At 36.4% G+C, this 15,183-nt stretch overlaps 1 protein-coding gene across 1 annotated transcript in view; it reads right to left on the bottom strand.

Moving 5' to 3' along the window:
- cilp2 (cartilage intermediate layer protein 2) overlaps positions 1 to 15,183 on the bottom strand; it is a 28,508-nt gene that overhangs the window by 11,644 nt on the left and 1,681 nt on the right. The window contains exons 2-5 of the mRNA XM_015391300.1: positions 5,974 to 6,051; positions 3,372 to 3,641; positions 3,046 to 3,228; positions 2,043 to 2,198 (exon numbers count right to left, since the gene is read on the bottom strand). Coding sequence (XP_015246786.1) covers positions 2,043 to 2,198; positions 3,046 to 3,228; positions 3,372 to 3,641; positions 5,974 to 6,051 — 687 coding nt within the window. The remainder of the gene's footprint in view (positions 1 to 2,042; positions 2,199 to 3,045; positions 3,229 to 3,371; positions 3,642 to 5,973; positions 6,052 to 15,183) is intronic.

The following is a 15,183-nucleotide window of genomic DNA, read 5'->3' as shown; positions in this document are numbered from 1 at the left end:
CAGCCGTTTAGCTTTTTATCAGATTTTCAGGTAAAATAATCAAGATAAAATCAAATAAAGGTTGTAGTTAGCAATAAAACTGCACTTATAATGATGTTGCTATGTAATTTAGCGGAAGTAGAAACATATTGAGTTTTTGGTTTAAATCAAAGTAGTTGTATAAAGTTAGGCTTATTTGTCCATATCATGATAATTATTGTGTGTATTAAACGTTTTTCAGTCTTATTTGTGTGATAAGAAAAAGTTCCAGTACAGTTTATTTCACACGGTGCAGCGCATGGCCTCCTTGTTAGCAACAGCTTCTTGTTTGAAGAGGATGTGGTTATCTCTCCTTGCTAACCAGACTCCAACCCCACTGGCTAAAAAAACCCTTTAAACCCGGGAACCATCGGCTTTTTGTGGCAGTGGGAGTAGCTCACTGACTTTTGTCTACCTGGGTCAAGAACCCGGAGAGGGACCCGTTGTTAAATTCGCCTCAGCTCTGATCGGCATGCTGTGGGAACACCAGAGCTGGGTTGATCCACTAAATTACGAGACACCATTGAATGCAACGTACAGACGTAAACACACTGCAGCAGTCGCTTCTGATCTAAAAAGCCGACACAACCCTGTTTACATTAGACATGGAGCAGCTCTGGTGGGAGGGATTCGAGTGGATAAGAGAGTGAAACAATAAAGCACACTGACTACTCCCTGGCTTCCTTCCATGTTGCTCTCCATTGTTTACTATTTCTGTTGCACTGGTGACAGACACTCAGCTGTGGGGGGAAAGAGGCCATGCAGCTGCCAGTGAGGGGTTAGACTGCCCCTTCCCGTTGGCAAAAAAGCCAACGGGAACGGGGCCGAATGACGATTGTAAGCGGGTCGACCCATGTTTGAAAAACACAGGTTAACACGGGTTATTTGAACACTTCCTACTTTTTATACAAATACAAAGCTTTGCCATTTTAATAGGGGAAAATATATTTGCACTTCTGAATGTGAACTTTTCACAAAATAAATAGACAAATGAAAAATAATAACTGTTTTATAAAACATGAAAAACACATGAATATTATTTATTCATTCAAATTCCTATTTATTCATTTTATTCTAACCAGTAAAAATAGGTGCTTACCGTAAATCCTCTAATATTGGCCTGTATTCTATTAGCGGCCGGGATTCTAAGATTGGCCTGTCTCGATGTCGGCAGAGGTAAATAATGGCCGGAGTCGTACACAGGCAGGGGCTATAATTAGAACCAACGATGTATAGCATGGGAAGTCCCATCCGTATAGTGTAGTGGCCTTACACAATCGTCCTGATCTCAAAGACATATGTGATTACCGGTAGGTCTGTTGGTAACCAGGCAGCGTTAAAATTACAGAATTTCATTGGCCTTCGTTGTTCTGAATTTCCCTTGAAATATATGATACTGGTAGCCTACTCCACTTAGCCTGCCTCAAATAAAATTTTGCTGTGATGGCAGAATAGTTTCCATTAATTTATTTATTTTTTTTTTTCAGTTTGGCCAAGATTCCATTCTGTGTCTTTTTTTTTTTCGTATTGCCATGCAGAAAAATTACAGCTGCTGGAAGATGTCTGAATAATGTTCTGTATACCGTTATGCTAACTGTACTTTTTCAATAAATGAACCTAGTAGTTTTTAGGTTCAAAGAGACACAAATTCTCATTTTTATTAATTCCACTGGTGGTCTGTTTTGATCAAATAGAAATAAAGGCCTGCCTCTAAATCTGGCCTCCTTTCAATAATGTCCTGGACCAAGATGTACCTGAGTGAAATTAAGATCCTGTCCTATATTAAAGGATTTACGGTATTTGGAGAAATTATTTGTTGAACATTTAAAACAATAAGAAATTTTCATTTTAGGCTTTTTGTGATTTGGAGTCACAAAACAATCTGAAAATAAAAGTCTGTTTAAACTATTATCATTATTTTTTTTATTCCATGCAAAAGATGCGAAAATTTGCTGAAGCTGTAGTGTTTTTAATCACAACATGTGAATCTTGTACAGGCCTATGTGTTGTATGATAATGCGTACCTGGACATGGACCTTTGCCACACTTCTGCACCTCAGCAGGTCTTCCTGAACACTGCACCTTCTCTGAGGTCCTCACACAAGTTCGTCTCCGTGTCCTGCGTCCTCCGCCGCAGGTTACTGAGCAGCTTCCCCAGGGGCCCCAAGGACTCCACTTAGCTGGTCAAGGAAATGTGTTATTGGATGGGTTTGAGTGTGAGTAAATGTTTTCAGTACTATTGCCTGTCATTCATTGCTATTTGCTATCTGAGAGCACTTTTTAAAATTAATAAATGACTGCACTAGTCCAGTCATGTCGTATCATGACCTGTTAGCTTCAAGTTAAAGAAAAAGAAGCAGGATGAGGAAATTAGACTAAAGAGTAACACAGCTTGTGCTGCAGGTAGCTGCAAAAAAAGCTACGTATTCACAGCACTGGACAAGCTGTTTACTATGAGCATTATTTTTTTATGACAGCAATTAAGAAAGGCCAGAAATGTGGGTTGGTTCTTTGGGGTTTTTTTAATGCTTCACTGCAAAAACTACCTAGAAATAAGTAAAATGTCCTATATTTAGTGTATTTACCCTTAATTTGATGAGGTGAATAAGATGCTTTGTCAATAGAATGAGTATATTATTACTCTTAAAATGAGATAATTAGCTAACATGCAACTGTAATAAGACAATGCAATTTTTTTCCTATTGTATATCTAAATTGACTTCTTACATTGGCAAAGTGTCTAACTTACCTCCTCAATTCAAGAAAAAAATGCACTTATTTGAAAGAAAAAATGACTTTTTTTGATTTCAATATTTTGAAGTGTTCGTCACCCATTAGCATTAAAAACTAATGGGTTAAGCTCACAATTTCTGCCACTAGTTCTTTAAAATGCTAATCTCAGGCAATATCACTTGAAGTAAAGGTAGTAAGCTTTCTATGATACATTTGACTCTGCAGGAATTCTATGATAATGCATGATGACATTAAGTTCATGTTTGAGTATAATGCTTAATACAAGTGACTGACCTGTGCATGGTGGGGTAGAACACTCCTTCCTCTCTGCATGGTGTCCTATACATGCTGGTACAAACAAAAGGGGCATGGGCTGAGCGCTCACACATTTCCTTTGGCGAACTTGAATCCCCACATCGTTACAAACGGTGGTTGAGCACGGACCCCACTCACTCCAGTCAGTCCAGTAGCTTTGAACTACACAAACGTGAGATCTTAAGATTTTAAGGCAAAACTCTCTTTTCGTACTTAAAAAACAAACAAAAAAGAAGTCATTTATGTATAACTTCACTTTGAAATGACTTTAAGCAATAGCCTGTATGGCCACAAACTGCTCTCACCTGGGGGACACTGAAAGCGAACATGATAGTTGGAACAGACGCGACCATGCGGCTGTTCTTTGTTGATGCACCAGAAGCCTTTCTCCAAACTTGAGTGGACCACTTCCCCCGTGTCTGCAGCTGCCACCCAGTCTGTGGTGCGGGCCTCCATGGCCGTAGGACGAGCACAGATCCTTTCTCTGTAGTAAAAGCGAATTGCTTCCAGGCGCTCGTAGTCTCCATTTCCACCTGGATGGTCGATGTTGAACCAAGATGTCCACTCAGTTACACCTGAGGGCACACAGAGAGAATGATAGATTACCAGAGTTACTTATGGCCAAACAAGTAGAGAAATATAGCATCTAAATGTATTTATGGAGGAGAATGGGAATGATATACTTAGCACACAAAGTAAGGGTCTCCCAGAGACGGCTTCAGGTTTAGATATGAGTTCTCTGAATCAGAATCAGACATACTTTAATAATCCCACAAGGGAAGTGTCTGTAATTTCCCTCTGGGTTTATTAAAGTATGTCTGAAGTTAGGGTTAGTAGATAGAAAACTCGTGAGGAGAATCCGCAACATGCAACAGTGGCGCCTTAAGAAGCCATATATAATGGGTCACAGATAAAGTTCTAACACCAGACTGTACTTTTAGGGAGCAGATATGAAAGGATTGAGCAGAGCTGACATGTGACACAAGCAGAGTGCTGTTCACTGATTGGGTGTGGATGAGGAAGTGAGCTATATAGACAGAGGGACTACAGTGTTATGAAGGACCAGCTTGAACAGAGCAGTTCAAACCAAAATCAGTTAAATCCATAAGCCAGTTTAAGCCGTTGTTCTCTTCAGAAATTAAAGTAACACACTGTGGCTGTGTCTGAACGTCTGCCCTAACCTCTAAATCCCTCCATCACTATATAGAGCTATATAGTGGACACAGTTCATCACATTGCCAACATCATCTGTGTCTGTTTGTGGATAAACAACATCTGCTAAGTGTAATAAATACTTCCAGGATATTTTTTTTCCTGCTGGAAGTAATAAAAAACTTTTTTATTTATGTATTTTTTCTTATTTCTACCAAAGTAGTCACTGTATTATATCAAGATTAAATATTTTGTTATTTTACCGTCTGTTTTTGGATAAAGACCCAGATTAGGCAAATTAACCTTATTTTTTTCCATCTATACATAAAAGATGATCAACATTTCCTTGTACTTTAATAAAAATGTTTCCTTAATTTCCTTTAAATATATTAACATTTCAACCAAAAATATTTACTAAACCTTATAGATTTAATTGCCTTAATTCCTATAAAGGGTTTTCCATCTACGAAAGGGTGAATCAGTGGTGACAGAACATTTATCATAAATGCTACATTGTCTTAGACATACTGATTTGATGCTGCTGTTGTGCTAAAAGAATAAAAGACTTCATATATTGGCAAAGTATAACTTCACAATATGCTTGACATTCTTCATTTTAGTGCTTCTTATAACAGTTGTCATAAAATACTACTGTATTCTCGTAATTGTACGACTTTACTCCTGTAAGTTAAGATTTTCTTGTCATATTTTGACTTTATTCTCATAATGTTATGACTTTATCCTCGTAATATGATTTTATTTTCTTAATGTTGTGACTTTATTCTTTAAATGCTTTACTCTGATATTGTTACAACTTTATTCTCATAATATTAGGACTTAAATTTCCAATTGCTGTGACATGATTTTCATATCATGACCTTATTTTCCTAATGTGACTATTCTCATAATATTATGGCTTTATTCTCTTAATAATGCCACTTTATTGTTACAATATTATGACATAATTCTCGTACTTTTGCGACTTTAGTCTGATAATATTATGACTTTATAATGTTACAACATTATTCTGATAATGTTATGACTTCACTCTTGTATTAAAAAAAAATCTCTAGCCTGGCCCTAATACAACATTGTACTATTTGCACATAGATAACACCCTAAAGCGTTGCTCCAGAAATGTGTGAGGATATAAAATGCAAAGAAATCCATAACTGTTGCATGGCATATAACTCCTTTAACGATTACACTAAACAGCAAATTTATCACCTTTAATAAGAAGCATGGTAACATTGCCTGTCACTTAGAACTTAAGGTTATTTTATGCAGGCAAAATAGTAAACAACACAAGTGGATTGCTCTACAATTATTGTTAACTTTAGTCAGTTGCACACATTAAGGAGTCCTAATAAAAAAACTCTTTATTCTGCCTAGACTGTAGACGGTAAGTTTAGTATTGCCCGAGAAATGCAGCTGAGTTTTCTTTGGGAGTAGGTTTTAAACATTAGTCTGGCTTTTTTTACAGGAAATTAGCACCATTAAAAATGTGCTGAGGGCACTTTTAACCTTTTCTGCTTGTAATAAAGTCTAGAAACATCAGTGTAAGTGTGTTAAAAGCGACATGTGACAGCAATGTTTAAAGATTTCACACTTTTCTTGCTTCTGCAAATAAACGTTCCTAATAGCTGCGCCTCTTTATAATGATAAAAAAGCCATAAAAACTGTAAAAATACAACAAGAGCTCATTATTTATAAACAGTGAATAAGATCATGAAACAGGCTTTGCTCTCTCAGTACCTGTTGTCTGTGAGTCAAGGAATTCTTTGAAGGCAACTCTTTTGCTTCTGTCTGATGCATTTCTGCTCCTGAATAGTCCTGAAGAAAAAGGCAAAAATAATCAGCACTGGAATTTTAATGAAAAACAAGTCATTAAAGATGATTTGTGTTCAGGGAGATATATGCACACCCATGAATGCAACTAGACTCCATTGTATCATTATAACAGACAGTAGATGTGTTATCATGACGTATGATAATAGCTTCACTTATACCTAAACCTTAAGCAGACATATTACTGTATCTCTCAGACTCCTTCTTCTAAAGTATCATGTTTCTATGCTCTGCAGTTGTGTTAGTATGGCAGCAAAAACACCTTAAACATTGGTTTCTGCCTCAGTGATGTTTCCCTCCATGTTTTGATGTCATTGTTTTTTCTGCTCCACTCATTTTTAATGTTGGAAAAGACGATGATCGTTTGCTTGACATTTCTCCTGTGGGTTTCATTTGTGGCAATTAGAAAAAAGTTAAATGTCATGGTCCATAACAGAAACAAAAAGTCTCCTATACTGCCTTTAACCACTTGTTTGTGTGTGTGTGGATGTGTGTGTGTAATGGGTATAAGTGCTGCTGAGTTTACGAGCAGAGAATCCAGTATTGATCGCCGTCCCTTCTGGTTTTACAGGTTTTAAGTTCTCTATAGTCATGCCAGCACTTTTGGTTTAATCATTCCACTTTTAATGTACATTTCTGGATAAATTGCTTTGTGTATGCTTTCAGGTCAGCATGGATATGGATCTGACCATCACGGTTGTTGCTCTTTTTTTGATTTGGCTTTTAGAAGAGGCATTTTAAGCTTCCCATATGGCTCTGTGCCTCTAATATGTTAGGTTGACTTGAGAACCAAAATCAAAACCCAAACTCAAACTGATGTGTTCAGCAGATGTGCGCCTGCAGATTGAGTTCAGTGAGAGGAATCAAATTGTTTTCCCATCATTCTTTTTTTTTTCTGCAGTGGTTTATAAGTCATTATTACATTCCTGCACAGTTCCTGATGATTAGCGCTTCATATTTGTTTTTCCAGAAGTTTGCAAGTGTTTGCACCATGGATAATACATTTTTTGATGCTGCAGATGCTGCAGATGCTGCCGCTACGAATTCATGTGAGGCTTCTTAGCTAGCTCATTAGCTTCTAAAGCTAGACATGGTGCCATTAATGACTAATTCAGCCTAAATGCACACAGACTTGTTTCCAAGAAAGTCTAAAGCAGCATTTGTGGTTACATAACAATCCTACACCCCCTCACACCAATGTTAAACTGAGCTCCTGGCCCTGTATTATCACTTCAAGATGTTTCACGATAAAAAACCAAAGAAGTATTTTGGTTTTACAAGGTGTCTAACAGTTTTAGGAAAATTAAAAGAGGAAATCCCAATTAGGAGCAGCAGAAAGGAAAACATTAAAGCGCTGACCTCATGGCAGGTATATGAACTGGCCCAGTGCACAGGGCTGATTGTGCATTTGAACAACATATTAACACTTCATTAATTTTAAAGGCCAAAGGGTTTCATTGGGCTACTGATTCATTTGGCTGGTATGTAGGAGAATGAACTCCTCCAAGAATCAAGTAACACATGTTTTCAAGCTCAAGGGAGAAGGGTTAGAACATATTCCTCTTAATGCCTAACTGGTGCCATACATCTTCACTCTTTTTTATGAGGCTTTTTCTTCAAACAACTTATATGTATATTTTAAACTTTGAGAAGAACATGTATCCATTATAAGGGCTTTTGGTATCAGGTATCACTACCCACAACACATAGTAAGGTAACAAGATAGACAGTAATGTAAACTAGGGGTGAGTATTGCCAATATATCCGGCAGCCGAAAATCACAATATATCGCAAAATCAATATTTTCCCACACTCCTAATGTGAACCTGCTTCACTCTGAATTCTTTACATGAGGTTGGGTGGAAAATACCAACAATTTGTGTTTAAGTGACTGAGTTTCTTCTAATTACCAGAGGTGTCAAAAGTACACACATTTGTTACTTAAGTAGAAGTATAGATACTGCAGTTTAAAAACNACTCTGGTAAAAGTACAACTTGACATCTATACTCAAGTTAAAGTGAAAAAGTATGTGCTCCAAAAACTACTTAAAGTATAAAGTAACCTTTAAAAAAAACAGCCAGACACCACTATATGAATTGAAAACTAACTTTTACGACTATTTCGAAAAAATTCTTTGAGATAGGGCCAAGGATGAGGGAGGTCTTGTTGGTCTCTATCTCCCGATACTCTCTCGCCTGTGTCCGACCTTTCAGACATTTCAACATCTTTTTAATAAATCTGACATTGTAGAATGGCATAGACAATTTGCTTTTGTAGTTTGAAGAACACCTGCTTGCTTCTGATGATTTCCTTTAGCTAACCAATGAGCGTTTGTTATATGACTCATCCAATTACACTAGTCAAGATCCGCTATTTCAGTCGCACCAAACAGGAAAAAGGATAGCAAGAAGATCCAGTTTGTCAAATTAAAATATAGTAACAACAGATCGCTAACTACAAATTAGAGCATAATTCTTAAATATATAAAAAAAAAAAAAACTAACACCGTTTATTTAAAAAATTGTACTTCAACAGACCAGGAGGCAGATTTCTCATCTCCATCAGAAACCACACATATGCTGGATGCTGATGGGGATTTTTTTAATATGTCCTATTTATTAAGCATTAATCTCAGCATGTTTTGTTCCTACGAATTTAATGATAATATCGCGCATGCTCTCCTAAAGCTCAGGGGATAATTCAGAGTGCAGCAATACGAGAGGAACAGCGGAGGCTGTAGGCTTTCCTTTGTGCAGGAGACCTCCTGGTTTCGGGGTAACAGGAGAAGCGGCGTAAGTGATGTTAAGACACTGTTGTCCACAACATGTGTTAATTTATAAATGTTTTAAATAATCAGGTTGGGTCAGGATTAGCCAGCAGGTGGGTCCGGATCCGGACCACGGTCCGCTAATCCGTGACCGGGTCCGCTAAACCGACGCCAAGAGTAACGAGTAACGTTTGTTTTAAATATGTAAGGAATAGAAAATGCAGATACTTTTGTGAAAATGTAATGATTAGAAGTCAGAAGTAGGAAGAAAAATAAGTAATGGAGTAAAGTATAGATACCTAAAAAGTGTACTGAAGTACAGTAACAAAGTATTTCTACTTCGTTACTTGACACCTCTAATTAAGGATCAATCTTTAAAGGCAAAACGCAGACTTTGTGACCTAAAGAGTTGACGCATAGAGTTATTTAAAATAATTCCTCAGGCCAGTATACGGTGCTTGGTACTATCAATGTTTCAAGTGGGGCTCCCCTCTTGAAATACCGCCTATGTTAGTCGGGAAAAGACGCTGCGTCATTGGCCAGGTCTTGTGACCTGGAAGAAGGTATCGCTTTACGGCCAAAGGCTCTTATATGGTAACGGAGCTAAGGATTTTGCGCTACTATTTTTTCGCCTGCTTGACTACTGGTTATGGTTGAGGCAAGGAAAAAGTTTAAACCATCTGAGGAGGCTAAAAAGACAAACCGTGAAATGGATTGTGCGCGAGGAAAAACAAGCGTCGATTTTGCTAAGGAGTTTATTCATTGGCGCATCCTGAAAGAAGACGCCGGGTGTAAAACCGATTCTCTTTTCTCAAAATTATTATTAAACTGGTAAGTTAAGACTTTGCTCCTAGTAAACAGTCATATATCTTTGTTATTATATTTGATGTTCAGTAGAAGCGAAATACAGGCAGTTACAGGTCTAGCGCCTCTAAGGGCCAAAAGTTACACATTGTTCCTTTAACTGTGGAGCCTTTGGTAATAAGTATTGGATTGAACCGAAAACATGACTGTGGTTTACAGCTTCGCTGCTTCTGCTCTTTTTAATCATCAGTGTCTTTTGTGAAGCTTTTCTGCCGGTCATTACATATAGTTTTTGTCTTTGCTAGATAATGAGTTTTTTATTACTTGTTTGTTTAATATAGTTCCTGACGAAAGAAAATGAAAGACTTTGTAAAGTTGCACCCGCAATGGTTCCACACATATTAGGAAAAATTTGTCTGAGCCAGATGTATGCTGGCAGACACACAGGACCTAAATAGGTGCTCTGGTTTCTGTTTATAATAATATTAAAGATTCTCACATGATGTAGAAGATGGAAAATGAAATTCTTCTAAACCTACTGAAGGGAAAAAACCTTCTTGGAGAATCTGTACAGAAGTGTTTCATGTTTGAACTGAGTGATGAGTCTTTAAAGGAGTATATGGATGCAATGTTCACCTTTCAACTGAACATTGTTTAAGCACTTACACACACACACAGAAGAGTATTACCAAAAGCTCACCATATGAGAAATAAAGGATGTGGCTAATTTAGCACAGAAATTAGAATAAAGAAATCCACTTTTTATAAGTAGTGAAAAGCACAGTAAAACAATGAAATCAAAATAAGGGGGGAAAAGTGACATTGCGTTTCATGTTGTTGCATATAAGCTATGTATGCTAATCTTAGCAATGATGCAAAGCTAGCATATGCATTAAGTCAAAAAAGTTACTGTTAAAACTCTAGTCTTACATATATTTTTTTACATATTAGCTAAGATCATGTCCACCTATCTGCAAGATACAAAGAACTTAGTGACAACCAAGCATCCCCAGTACACTGGAAAAAAAAAATCATTTGGATACACTTAAAAAAATAATTTGTTACATTTAACTGTATAACTATTTCTCAAATTAATTTGATAATATGATTGTAAGTATGATTTTGATTAATTACAAAATGTTTTTTACCTTCAGACAAAGAAACTGCATTCAAACAAAGTAAAACTATAACTTTTAACAGATAATTAACAGGTTTTTTGCTTTTTTTGCAAAATGGTATACTGCATTGATTTTTAAAGAGTAATTACATAACTTTGTAATAATAGTTGGAACTATCTTTATTGATACAGACACACAATTTTGTAATTCATGATAACTTGGAGCTGGACCTTTAGTTTTTAAACTTTAAAAACTTGATTGGTGTTTCCTGTTATTGTTTTTAACAAGCTAAAGAAACTGGAATGCTTCAGAGTTCTTATCTGAGACATTTCACTCACTGACTACAATGTCTGCCCATCTTTCTGAAATTGAGTAAAGTGCATTAGCTGAAACACTTTACCAATGGTGTTGCAGTGCTGGCATTACCTATTTTCTAGTAGTCGGGAAATGAGGTCACAGTCATGTGAGTTACAGCATGTAAAAGGGTAAACCCCTATTATACTATTGCCTTTCTCTTAAAGTAGATATTTATTTAGAAACTAATTATTTCAGTTGATTTTTCCATGATAAGGGATTTTTTTTTATCCCAGGTAAAGTGAAATTATTATTAAACCATTAATATGCTTTTTAATTTGGAACAACATAAAATTTTACCTTGACCCAATGACATGGACATTCCACTTCTTTCAGTGTCGAAGTGATATATGGCACCATATTTAGCGGATCCACTTTTAGCACAGCTAAGGTAGCTCAAAAGCTCTAAATGTTGCTGCTTACGGAGAAACATATGAGTGGGAACTTTTTAAAACAGTCGCTGTATAAAATCAAAAAGTTACATTAGAAAACAGAATCCGTGAACAGAAGCATCAAGAAATTTGCAGCTGCACATAGAGTTTCATATCAGGACACATCTCTCTCTCTCACTTTGATACGTTTTAATGGAGGAGTACCGAGTTACTTTTTTCCATCATGCTAGTGCTTCGGCTAGACCAAAATATATCAAGCAGCCTGAATACATGTTTTAATTTAGACCCATCTTACTAGAGGTTTGATAACATTTGTAAATATTCAAATTTACCAATTCTAATATAAATATATTTCTTACCTTGCTGCTAGTGACAGTCATATTGCTTTGACCTGAAGAAGCTGATTTTTCCTGCTGTGAAAGGTTCTTGACCACTATTAATGTGGCAATAAGAAAACTTTGAAAAAGAAAATGATAAAGTTGGATAATAAAGAGAATTTAAACATTAATCTCTGATCAGTGTACGGCTTTCTGTTTGGACACATTTCTGTTAAATTGATAGAGCGGTCCTGTTGTTCTTGGAAACCTCATTGTCATCAGTTATGTTTCTATTGCATGCAAACGTGTCTTTAAAAGAAAAGCTGTTTGTCTTCCATCTGCTTTGGATAATCAAGCATGGCTCCTGATTCCTTTTGGAGATAAGCTGTAGGTAGGATATTTCTGAACTTACTGAAACCATAAGGTTACTTTCACTGATTGGTCATGTGATGTGGTTAGTACTTTAACACAGAAATATTCTGGTATGTATGGTTTTTATTTGAAGATGTTCCCATTTGTGTCTTTTTGAAAGACACCACCAAGTAAATTATTAAATTCTGGTATTAATCTGAATAAACATTGGCTTTAAAATCACTAAAAAGTTGTTTTAGGGTATTTAACATTGCTGCCTTCCCAGAAAAAACAAATTAATCTTATAGTTTAAGGAGCATTCCATCATATATTTTTTTTTAAAGCTAGTGTTTCAAAGTTTCAGCTGCTTACACTGAACAAAAGATTAAACCTCTTTCCCAACGCAATGGAACAAAACAGTGAAATAGCCTATTTGAAGCAGCAGATTATTCCTGTCAGTAAAATGGTTTTTGATGTGTTTACTGGAATAAGATAAAGACTGCAAAAAAATTCTAGAAATAAGTCAATATTTCTTAAGTTAGGTGTATTTAACCTTAATTTCAGTAGGTAAATAAGATAAATTGTCAATTGAATAAGCATTTTTACTCTTAAAATAAAATAATTAGATAATGTGCACTTGAAATAAGACGATGCAATTGTTGTTTTTTTATTTTGAATGTAAATTGTCTTGTCATATTGGTAAAGAGTTTTCGATTTTTTCCAGTGTAGCAAATAAAAATGTGATTCTGACTTAAATGGGGATTTCAATTAGTTTTCTTTGATCTGCAGACATCCCCGTCTCAGACATTTATAATATCTGGCCAGACAGTGGTCAACACCTGGGGAGCTAACACCTGGTGTCTGCCTAAAGTTATGTGAAGTGAAGAGAGGAATGGGAGATTCATGCGAAGGGGTTGTAATTCCAAAATACTCCTTTAATACTGTGGGCATTCAGCAACAGCTGCCACCTTTAAATAGAAAAAAATGTCCATAAATCTGTGAGGTTTACGGTGGATGGAGAGAGTGACAGAGAACAAAGCCAGGATAGTGTTTGATGGAGTAGGACGAGGGAATAAGTAGAGAAAGGTGAAGAGCAGAGTTTGATGGAGTGAGGAAAAGAAGGGGAAAAAGGTGGGGGAAAGTATTTGAGAGAAATACCTAAAGCAGAGACAGATCTGAACCAAAAGGAGAGCAGATGAAGATGAATAGACAGATGGAGACATGCTGTGTTCTCATTGCTGCAGCAGCAGATTGAATCCGCAGAGTGGAGTCTAAAACGGTCAGCAACAAGAAAAGACTAAGAGGCACCGTGGAAAACTGCATGGTAAAGTCATTGTACCACTGTCACCACTCCTTTATCCCTATTTTTATTTTCATTTATGCAAATACAAAGCCAGCAGATATAGGAAAGGGCTACTCGGTTGCAGTTATTGCACCTCATTTCCCAGGCAACCTGGCTTATATTTTTGAGGACTGCTTTGACAGCACTTGAGAGGAAAATAAGGTTGAAACCCACCACCTTCTCACAGGATGTGGGATGTACTGCTAAAGGAGCATGGCGTAACGCGTTAAAGTTTACTGTCCGTTTTAAATTTTGCTCAGCCACGATCAATGTGAACAACTATTTATAAATCTGCTTTCCTTTCGACTGATCCTGTGATTTACTCATCAGTTTATGGCATAAACCCTCTTCCAGACATTTACGACTGAGGGGCCTCAAAGTCCCACAAGATGTGGAGACTATTAAGGTCTATTCACACTCAATTGCCTTTATGAACTGCCAACTTCTTCACTTGAAAAAAATGATAATAATTGAAAGCACATGTAAGGCGGATAGAGAATGACACTCAGGAAGAGCAGTCAGTTTTCCAAGCTTTGGGAGGTGAGATTAGAGGACAAATCCTTCTGTCATTCATGTATACTTGATGTATTAGAATTAAAGTAAGTCATGTTTTCATAAAATATGTGCATTTTTTTCTTGAACTGAGCAGGTAAGTGAGATACCACTGGAACAACAATTTATATTTAAAATAAGAAGAAACAACAGCAGTCTCTTATTTCGAGTGTATAATATTACACGCATTATCTTATTTTAAGGGTAGAAATGCTCATTCCCTTGGCAGATCATCTTATTTTTCTATTCAAATGAAGGACAAATCCCTTATTTTAAAACATTTTTACTAATTTCAGACTGTTTTTGCAGTGTAGCATAAACAAAAGGATGAAGAGTTCAACGTGATGCAAAAAAATAAAACTTTTTAGTTTCTCATTGATCTAGTTCCTGTCACCATGTGACTTAGCCTGGAGAAATAAGATCTATTTCTGTCGGACCAAGAAATGAATAAGATAGCTTTAAACTTCGAGCCCAATATTCATGTTTGAGACTTTTTAAAGCAAGAAAGGAAGTCTATTGTTGAGCTGGCGTTTAAAATTTGATTATAAGCTCACAGGTTAAGCACCCTCCATCAGTACAAACAATAAAAAAAGCAACAGAGGGTGAAAAATCATAAGCACTGTTTGCACAAAGGTTAGCATCCTACAACAAGAAGTCTGCTTCCAAACTTTAGGCATCCTTTTAAATTGAAGTGTCAAGCAAAAAAAGTAAAAATACTTTGCTACATTACTTAAGTAAAAGAATTGGCTATCTATACTCAGAGGTGTCAAGTAACGAAATACAAATACTTTGTTACTGTACTTAAGTACACTTTTAAGGTATCTATGCTTTATTCTATTACTTATTTTTCTTCCTTCTTCTGACTTTTACTCATTACATTTTCACACCGTTACTGTATCTGTACTTTCTATTCCTTACATTTTTAAAACAAACGTTACTCGTTATTGTTGGCTTCGGTTTTCGTCATGTGTGCCATCCAATTCAGATCACTGGAGCCATCCACATCTAGTGAAAAATAGTGTGATTAGATGAGAAATCATCAGAAGCAAGCAGGTGTTCTTCAAACTGCAAACGTGAATTGTCTATGCCATGCTACAATGTTGGATTCAGAAAAAGATG

The sequence above is a fragment of the Cyprinodon variegatus genome, unplaced genomic scaffold, assembly GCF_000732505.1.
Source record: "Cyprinodon variegatus isolate N-32 unplaced genomic scaffold, C_variegatus-1.0 Scaffold535, whole genome shotgun sequence".
In the NCBI taxonomy this organism is placed as follows: Eukaryota; Metazoa; Chordata; class Actinopteri; order Cyprinodontiformes; family Cyprinodontidae; genus Cyprinodon; species Cyprinodon variegatus.
Note: the sequence above shows the minus strand (reverse complement) of the source record. Positions and strands in the feature narration are given on the sequence as shown.